Source organism: Pelecanus crispus, chromosome 2, assembly GCF_030463565.1.
Source record: "Pelecanus crispus isolate bPelCri1 chromosome 2, bPelCri1.pri, whole genome shotgun sequence".
NCBI classification, from domain to species: Eukaryota; Metazoa; Chordata; class Aves; order Pelecaniformes; family Pelecanidae; genus Pelecanus; species Pelecanus crispus.
Window position 1 is genome coordinate 40,052,857 of NC_134644.1, and position 10,267 is coordinate 40,063,123.

At 41.7% G+C, this 10,267-nt stretch overlaps 1 protein-coding gene across 1 annotated transcript; it reads right to left on the reverse strand.

Annotated features, from left to right (window-relative positions):
* Positions 1-2,204: 2,204 nt before the first annotated feature.
* Positions 2,205-9,671, reverse strand: FKBP14 (FKBP prolyl isomerase 14). The gene is made up of 4 exons (XM_075705288.1): positions 9,475-9,671; positions 7,491-7,642; positions 4,761-4,888; positions 2,205-2,919 (listed from the first exon to the last, which is right to left on the reverse strand). Exons 1-4 carry the CDS (start codon positions 9,669-9,671, stop codon positions 2,761-2,763), a joined length of 636 nt encoding a protein of 211 aa, XP_075561403.1. The 3' UTR covers positions 2,205-2,760.
* Positions 9,672-10,267: the final 596 nt, after the last annotated feature.

Consider the following 10,267-nt stretch of genomic DNA (forward strand, 5'->3'; position numbering starts at 1 on the left):
GCTCACGACAGTGTTTTGAGCCCTCTCCACTTTATCAATTGTACAGACATGCAGTGAGGGTTTGTTCTTTCAGGAGAAATACACCTTGCATTTCACAAGCAAGCCAGCCAAAATGTTGCTGAATACCACTGAATAGTCTTTCTCCCCTTGGAGGACAGGCAGCTGCCTGCCTCTGCTCTCCTTCAGGTAGCTAGCCATCTCCTGCTGGCACTGCAGCAGGGTTGCCCTGTGGATTAACAAGCAGATGCAACTGAGGTTAAGACAGGCAGTGCTATTTCTACTTAAGAAATCCCTTCATCTTCACAGAAGGGCTTTAACGACAGCAAATGGTAATAAAGTTGAAGTGGCTTCTCAAATCTGCTGCTGATTCTGCACTTTTGAAATGTTTTTTTTACTTCTATTTCAGAAACGTAACACAGCAACCAAGAAAAGCACTAAGAACAAAAGCCATCCACCGACCTGGCATAAACCTACACACAATGCACCAAATAAAGCATCTTGATCCTGCAGCTTTAATGCTCTGCTAGCATTAGCAAATTAAATACATGTTCACTGAAAGTTATTTTTATGAAATGCTTTAAAAAAAAAGATAATGTATATGTACTTTTCACAGCATTCCCTGACTCCCAACTCGTATTTATTACAGAGGCAAGATTGCCTTACAAGCCAACTTCATATCCTATTAGCCCTCCTCAGCCTAGGCTACGGTAATTGCCTAAGCTCCCCATGTAGTCAAGAGAAAGACAGGTATCTCTATTTGACAAGGCAGCTATCCCAATATAACATGAACAGTATACATGTGATGAGTTGCCCCCAAGTGCCTAGTGCTCTGTCGACTGTAGGAGAAATCAAGACACCCAGCACAGAACACACAGTCAACCTTGGGAGCTGAAGTCAGGCAAGCTGAATTTTCCCAAGTGATGAGTAAAAAATAATCAATATGCAAAATCATGACCAGTAAGAGCTAAACAGGGAATGATTATTCATTATTTCCTCACAACGCACGAATTTGGACAGGCAACAAGCCTAAAAACAAAGGGAAGTATTTCCTTACACTATTACTACTGTGGAACTCACTGCTACAGAACATTATGAGAGCAAAAGTATAAATGGGTTCAAGAAAACTAGATGTCATCATTGAGGAAAGAGACCTAAATGTTCCCAAAACCAAAATACGTGGCCACAATTCCATATCACATAGGCCATCAGCCACAAAATGCCAGATGCTGGAAGAAAAAAAAAACCCACCACTGCATACCTTCACTTACGCTTTTTCCCAAAACAGTCACTGTTGACAGCAATCTGTAATGTCCATATGCAGCTGAACTGTTTAATATTCTTCCAAGACCTACTTGCAACACTAGGCGGCAGGGAAAACAACTAGCTCATCTACAGCATTGAGAACCTTGAATGTCAAGTCTCACTTGCCAATAGTTAAGGATTAGTGCAATACAGCAATCTCATACAGCTGGATTTGCTTTGTGTCCCTACATAGCCTTGAGCACCATTTTTCAAGTAAAATACTGTGTTCAGAGATCTGTAAGTTAGTGGTACTAGACTACAGCCTAATTCCTTCCCTGAGATATCTTGCCCTCTCATTTAAGAGCTCACAGACAATTGCTAAATGTTTCTGCTTCTCTAGAAACAGTTCAAACAGACACAAAATGGAGTTGAAATCCTCATGGTCTCCACCTCTGTAAAGACACAGTACCATACCATTTACTTCATGCCTCTATTTTTTTCTAAAAAGTCACTTTATTATTTAAAGTTCACATCACTTGTGGGCCACTTATGAAAATACCGCAAGCAACGATGAAACAAGTTCTACAACTCAGGCAGTGGCAAAGCAGGCAGGCCAATGCAAATTACTTTTCAGGCTGTACTGACCCTCCTGTCAGTACACTCTTCCCCTTCTGCAAATGGTAAAAAACTTCAGACTTGTAACATTCTGCTCAAGATCTCCCTCAAAACTTGAGGGGAAAGGTATGATCTTTCTTCATGAATGCAAGCTCTGAGTTTCAAAACAAAAGTGTGTTTATATGTAAAGGACACCACCTCTGCACTGCAGCATAACTTGCTGTTCTCCAAATTACAGACATTTCCTAGAACATTGCTGACATTAAAAGGGAAAGTCAGACATTTAACTCCTACTTTGTTCACATAATTTAAAGAAAAATGCAGACAATTATTAGAAGAGCAAAATCGGTGCAAGATAATCATTCTTCTCATTCAGCTTTGTATCAGTTTCTCAGCTGTATAAACAGATGCTGATGCCTTCTAGCACATCTTTTAAAAATCTGCAGGAAAAAAGTGATGTCAGCACACTGCTTTTCAAGCAATGACACACAAGAAGGAAGGTCAATTAATCAAGCCACAAACTAGAAGTTATACATAAAGGAGTCACTGAAAGTAATCGTAACACACAAACAAATCACAGAAAGGCACTGAACTGGATTTTGATTTTCACAATGTTTGATAACTGGAAAGTTTGTTTCTTTGTTTCATTTCTGAAAAATAAATTAATACAAAATTTAAAAAACACTGATGTACAAGTCTTTGCTGCATAGGAGGTACATTTTCATACTTAAAATAGTTTAAAACATTTGTACAGAATGAACAGAAATTCTCTTTTATATAAACAAAGAGTGTTTTTTTGCCAACAGCAGCTGTCAACTCCAAAAACACAGAATTAAGGTGACAAGAGAACCAGACAGTCTAAGTCACTGCCATTTGTGTCAAAAAAAATTATGCCACCCTTTTCTACAGCTCATCGTGCTTGTATGTAAATTCCCTTGCAGATATAAACCCATCACTGTCTTCATCTTCTTTATCAAATATGTCTTCAACCAAAGCATCATGCTGTGTGTCATTTACCACTGCTCCATGCTTTTCAAATTCTTTCTTCAAGTAAATTTTCACCTATTAGACAAAAGGCAAGAGTTAATGTTTTTAGGCTTATGAAATAATTGATTACTGTAGTGTAAAAGAGGGCCACTATGTTCAGGATGGTAGTATTACGACAACAGATACCTTCCTATGACACTGCCACAACAATACTTGTCTGACTGATTCTGCAGCCCTGTTCAGTGATGAAAGGCTCTGCAGTAATATAAGCAACAGTAAAACTAGCAAATCAGTTCCATACATTTATGGTATCTGACTGATAAGTAAGTCAGAAAAACCTGTCATCTGACATCTATACAGTAAAGTATCAATAGCTAGGCAGAAGTTATTAGCTACCAACTGGTCAGAGACCCAAACAGCTTTTTCACATCCTAACACTTTGACAAGCCAGCAGATGTAAACAGCCGCCTCAAATATATACAAAAATCTGCCCACAGTCTCAGCATTTGCTGCTCTAATGGGAGCTACATTAATAAAGATTTATTTCTAGACATCTCAAAATTTTGAAGGACAAAGATTCAAGTCAGCTTAATGTAAATAACTGTTCCAGTGTTTAAAAGCTAGTTACTAATGGTGAGCAGTGCTTTGAACAACATCAGATTATTTTTACTGAATTTAAGGTTTAACTATTGAGATCCCAAGTGTTCTAAATTGCAGAGCCTTCTACAAGAACATCAATACCAACACACCCACCTGTTAAGCAGATACCACTTATATAACAAGAACTGTAACAGTAGAGTGTTAACAAGATAAATGGGCCACGTTTCAGGTCCATGTTATTCATTTCACATTCTGGTATTTGTTAGGGTCATTGCTTATATTTCTAATACACAGACACTGGACACACTGATGCTGTCTGATGCGCAGTTCAAAAGCTTAGTCTTTTGGGTCTAGCAAACTGTATCTGCCCCAAATCAGAAAGAATGCGGTGGTTTATCATAACTTCTCATGGATGACTTTTGCACATCAGAAAAGCAGACACTGAAAATAAGAGGCAAACAGAAGGTGAATAATGCTGAATACACATCCTTCAGACGGTGAATGCTATGAAACAGGACTGCCCTACAGCAGAAGAATCTAATTCCAGTTTATTAGTAAATCAGCAACTAAGTCCAAAAAGCCCGGAAGTCTGGTTTTATTTCTAAGATATTTTACTTTATCCAAGTCCCTCATATGTGTTGGGCACACATTGGTCACATGCCTATGCCTCAGCTTACCAAAGCCACCTTTGAACCCCCAGTCCAGCAGTTCCACTGGGATCCAAGGCTCAGCATGATACAGCATAGATGTGCATCCTTGGCTTAGTTTTACTGAAAAAAATCTATTGTTAAGGTGTAAGAAAGTATGTGAGCTGAAGCCGTACAAGAAAGGCAAAGCACAGACAGGAGCTTAATTGTTGAGCCAGGAACAGCAGTTCAAGAGCGTTCAGCAGGAAAGATACCAACACAAAAAGGCTTAACACTCCAAAAGCAAAAAAAAAAAAAAAGCAGAGAATTGGAAGGCACAAACATTGAAAGTCATCTCCAAGGAAGAAGAGACCCACCCTTCCCCACATGACTAATGACCACCTGGCCAGCAATAACTTTTTGGGTGTCTTACCATTCACAAGCTGCGTATCAGTTCAGTAGTTATGCTAGCAACTCATTAGTCCTAGTTACCAGTACTGGGTATCACTCAATAATTGCTTTAAGCACACTTAAATAGGGCTCTGCTTGCAGAGTTGCTCTGTGCACAGCAGTAGCTAAAACTGTAACTCGTGTTTAGACACTTCGCTAACAGGATCAAGTTAAGCTTATCTTTCCCTTTCCACTGTCTTATCCTGTTAGGTTTGCTCACAAGAAGGGTAACCCACTCACCTCTTGCTTGGACAGTTTCCAGTCATCATTAAGATCCATCTCTTGGAATGACTCATGAGACCTTGGTCCATTCCTAATTTCTAGAAGGTCAATGTTGAAAATCAGTGTGCTTTCAGGTGGAATTTTTCCTGCCCAAAATGGCAAACACAGACAAAAGTTAAAAACTACTACATATTCAGTGCCATACAAAAGCCATATGCATCAGAGCAATGTTCCAGCGATCCTATTACTTTCAAAGCATCCTGCAATTTGAACTAACAAGGATAAGTATCTGTAACAGTAAGCGTAACTATTTCAGAGCATAGCCTGGACCCTGAGCAGCCCTTACAGCACATATACAACTTGAGATGTAATAGTTTTTGTTAAGACACTAGTACACATTGTGAGCTCCTACTCAGCAATCATCATCACAGGTTTGAGACAATGTTCTTGAATCTTTTTTTTTCTTCATGGCCAGAGCCAGATAGACCATGAGTGGAAAACAGTGAAGGAGACTGTACAGCCAGCCAGGTGGCCACTACTGCAACATACAGCCAAGACTGATGGACAGGGTAGCAAAAAGGTAGAGTACAATTCTCCTGATACACCATAACCCTGCCAGTCTCCAAATTCCTCTCTGCTGCCAACTGATACCTTGTACACACAGCAGAAACTAAGTATATAAACCTGCTCAAAAGACAAGTGTTGGCATCACTCCATTTTTGGTGCATGTGAACAGACTGGTAATTTCCTAATAGTGCCAAAGACCATCCCCTTCCCCCCCAGGATTTCAGTTTATCAGGCACTGGCTTTTACAATGGTGTGATATGCCTTCAATGCTGACAGCTGAAGCTACTGTCAAAGACCTTTTAGCACACCACTTTGCTCCTTATATATAGAGAGGTTGAATAAGACCCAATATACTTCTATACTTGATGGCAGCACCCCAAAAACCATATTCCTTTGCCTTAAGATAGGGGAAAAAACCTAATCCACACTTACTATTTTGGAGCTATGGTGCTAAGTACACCCTGAGCTGCAGCAACAAATGGGCTTGCAGATTTCTGGGATGAATAGATGTGCAGAAGTTTCTGGAAATACAGGGCACAGTGGCCTGCTTACAGTTTGGAACACAGGTAATTTTTCCAAGTGTTACAGAAAAAGGCATCTGACTCATCATTCAAGTCAGACAGCAAGCAAGGCGCCAGGTGGGAGGCTAGGGAAATTATGTGCATTCAGAGGAAAGCATGAAGAATATGGAATAATTCTGTCTTCAAGGGCATCACGTGATAATAGCAACATAATAATGTTCAAATACTTCAAAGTTTTCCTAAAGCAAGTAGTTTCTTACAGCAGCTAGCAGTGTTTACTTGTTCAGCCTTACACTAAGCACACAGGTGAGGCTTGCAAGTCTTTGAAGAACAACTGTAGTCCTTCACACATTAATCAAGGCAATTAGGCCTGTGATGAGCACTGCAACATTTAATATCTTTTTATAGAATTTATAGTTGTGCCCTGCATACCGTTGACTGACTGACCACAAGTTTCCTGTTCTGTACTAGAAACATGACTACTTCTAATACTATCCCTTGAACCCCAAACCACAGCTTCTAGAAAAAGATGTTTTAAAAGGATACTTTCAAGAAAGGAGGGTATGGAGTATGCTTGTATGTATGGAGTACTACTTAGCATGGAGTACTACTTAGCCTATGTTCAGCCCTGCTTGCCAGAAGATACAGACATGCAAACACTCCTCATTCCTAAAACAATCTCAGATTAATGGGAGAGGACAGTAACAGGAAGGATTATATGTTCCAAGACATTTATCCTTTCTGCTTTGGAACCTTGCGTTACCTTATGTCATTTGTGATAACTGTTCTCATGACAAAATATTGTAAGAATTGTTTTAGTTAACTTTTTTGAACAAACCCCACAAAGCAGAAAAAGTAACCTTCCTGCATCTTTCTAACTGTCACTCATTCAACTGCAAATTGCAGACCTGGCCCTCCCATTAAAATAGGAATCTGGAAATGTTTAAAAGGAAAACGCCCAGACACCATCAGTAGTAGACAGGCTGAGAAAATACTACAAGCCATGCTTTGATCTGTCTGTACATCATTCAATACATTTTCAGTAAATGCCAGCATGACTGCCCATGTACCTGCATATCTTACTGTGCATAACAGGGACCACTGCCCAAACTGAAAATAGCTAAAAGAAAGAAAGAATTAAATGCCCCTATATGAAGAAATAAACAGTGACTTTTCACTGTGTCAGCAAAGAACTGGTTGGGCAGCAGTGCGGGGAGTTTCTAAAAGAAACCTGCAAACAAGAACAAGGCTTGTACATGCACATTCATGAAGTATTACCACAAACACAGATGCAACAGCCAAAAAGCCAACTGTTACCTAAGCAACCACTTCCAGTTTGACTGTAAAAATTAAAAAAAAAAAGAAAAAGAAAAGCAGAGCACTGTTGAGCACAGCACTAACAGAAAAGACACTCAGAGCATACAGCACAGCAGCTACCGTCAATTCCTGTTTTTTTCCTGTATTCACCACATAACCACTTAATGGTTATTTCTGCAGAAAATAAATCTATGAGAAAGAGCACCCAACTCCATCAATTTTTCTTATTTAATGGAGTCAGCCTGGAAAACTTGAAAACCTGCTAACCTCTTAGGCCAGGAAGAACAGTAAAATACAGACATTAAAACTAATGAAAGTAAGGGAAGGACTTCAGGTGTTTTACCTTTCCCTTCTTTTCCATAAGCAAGGGCTGGTGGAATAGTTAGCTTCCGCTTCTCTCCCACACACATGTCCTTCAAACCTTTGTCCCAGCCTTTGATAGCTTCCCTTATGCCAAGTGTAAACCACATAGGCTGACCATTGTTATGCTTGTGACTGGAAAAGAACGGAATAAAACGTTTAGTCTTTAGACAGCAAGTTCCATAAAAGGCACATGGAGCAGATGGAAGATGCTCACAGCACAGATACGTAATTAAAAACACATTACTGTCTGGCAGCTTAGCATTTCTTAAATGAAAGACCTAGACTTTTAAAGTCTTAAAACTTATGCCTTGCATGACAAGGTTCCTTAAGAAGTGGAAAGAAATAAAACATCTGCATGGTGTGTTTACAGTAACACTGAGCAACCTGGATCCCCACCTTCACTTCCCTGATCACCTATTTCCACTTTGAAACTTATTAGACTGGGAAGGCATTTCTACTTAAAAATCTACATTCAGGGCCATGCATATTCTTTGGTAAACTGAAAATCAAGAACCAGCTTGATCATAATTACAATATACTTTATAACATGCTTAGAAGAATGAGCCACATCCCTTAAAAAAAATTAGGAAAAAAAAACCCCAACTATACAACAGATAGTCTGAAAAACAGAAACAAATACATGCAAAATATTCAAATTTAAAATAGGCAGATGAGCCCCTTTTCCAGTGTAATCAGGTGGTACACCAGGACTACTTTCACTCTACTGACAGACATAGAATTTTAAAAGCTCAATCTACTACTAGTCATGCAGGAAAGGTGCTTAACAAGAAAACAGAGCACTTACAGAAGTTAGTCAGCAGCAAAAACCTAGAGTGCCACTAGAACTCCTTTTAGAGAAGCAGGTTAACTACAAGAGAAAATTAGTGAGATTTTAGTTTAAATCATCCTCAAGAACATAAACATGCAAAATATTGTCTTTTTTTTTTTAGTATGTTCCATAAAAGCAAACTTCAGACATAGCCTACAGATACTAGTGCATTTTGCTGCCTCCCACTATTCACACTTCGTTGATGTTTTACAGGAAAGGCAACATTAGCAAGTCGTTGCAGGCTTTTAGCAGACTCCCTCGATTTTCTGGCTCTTCCTCCTACTTGCATTACTGTGGCTCTGGTATGTTGATTTGTCTGGTGGGGGCAGGTGAAGAATATGCCATTTCACTAATGAAAAGGTGTCATTGTGCTGCCAGTAGTGGAAGGATATATAAAACTTTTTTTTTCTTTTTTTTTTTTCCCTTTTTTAAATTAGAGGCAGACTTCTCCCTTGCAAGTTCACTTTAGAAACCAGAAATAGCATAGCAGAAAACTTATTAAACCGCTGAGATCATATACCAAAACCTGTGTCTAAATTGCAGAAAAGGATGCCCAGCATTCCCATCTTTTAACAAATACTACATGGCTCTACTTCTGCAGACCAACCAGAAAACAAGAGCTAAGTAAGATTTATTTTATAGCCTCAATCTGGCAAAGGGAAAGGAGATAAGCTTTACTGTTGGTGTTCATCTTGAACAGCATTGTAAGTCAGTGCTTCCTAAGCTGTGGAAGTATAAAGGCAAACCAAGCTTTCTGAAAATAGGTGGCGGTGGAAAGGGTCCCACACACAAGTTTGTGCAGCGTTATTTAAGCTATTTTAATTCAATAACGAATAAAATCTCGGGCATGCTATGAACACACATGCATTGCTTTTGTTTCCTTGTACACGGGTAAACGCAAGTTTTGGGCGGGAAGGGTAATTGTAAAAATAAAATGCTACCCGCCCTCAACAAAACACTCCTCACAGAGCTATTTTGCAGATGGATTGCGGACCACTGTGAGGCGTCCAGATTCAGGAAAGTACTACCAGAAGAGATCACGTACTTTAAAATACATATAAAGATATATATATATTTTTTTTTTTTTTGCCCACGCAAGTTCACCCACCAGCCCGCTCGAAGGCGAGCTACTTACGTGGAGTGAAACATGGAGCCATCCCTCTCCAAGTAGCCCTCGTAGTGAACCAGCATCATGTCCCCCCACTTGGTCTTCCTGTGGCAGAGGAACGGCTTCTGCAGCACCTCCACCTTCACGTCAGCCGCGGGGATGAGCGCCGCGGCCGCGCAGCCCAGCGCCGCGCCCAGCAGGGCGGCCCGCAGCGCCGCCGCCATCGCCGCCCCACAGCCAGGGCCCCGCGGCGCCCACCTCACGGCCGGCAGGCCGCCATCCCGCACCCCTTCCCCTACGAGCCTAGCAGCGCGGCTCCCCGCGGCAGCGACCAGTGCCGAGCCGAGCAAGGCAGGACCGGGGCCCGGTACGCGTCCCCTCTCGCCCGCCCAGCAGACGTGGCAACGGCCCTCACAGCTGGCAGCCCCCGGCTTCTCATGGCTCCGGACCCGGAGGCGCGCCCTCTGATTGGCTCGCCTCAGAGCGAGCCCAGAAGGAGAAGTCGCCCATTGGGGCACGCCCCTGTCCGTTCCTCAGCTTGCCCAATCGGCAGCAGAGCTCCGTAGGCGGGGCGCTGAATGAAGGGGACGGGCGGGCTCTCGTCCCTCCAGGAAGCGAACGTTGGCGGGCGGGGGGCCCCGCGGAGCGCTCACACAATAGAGCCGGCTCCTGCCGGCCGCCGATTGGGCAGCGCTCTCACCGAAGGCGCATTTCGATTGGCTGCGGAAGGCCACCTGCTTCGGGCGTTCTGCGCTTGCCTCCCCTCCCCCGGCGTCCCATCGGTCACGTGGGTTGCGATTCCTAGAACCGTTTGCGCTTC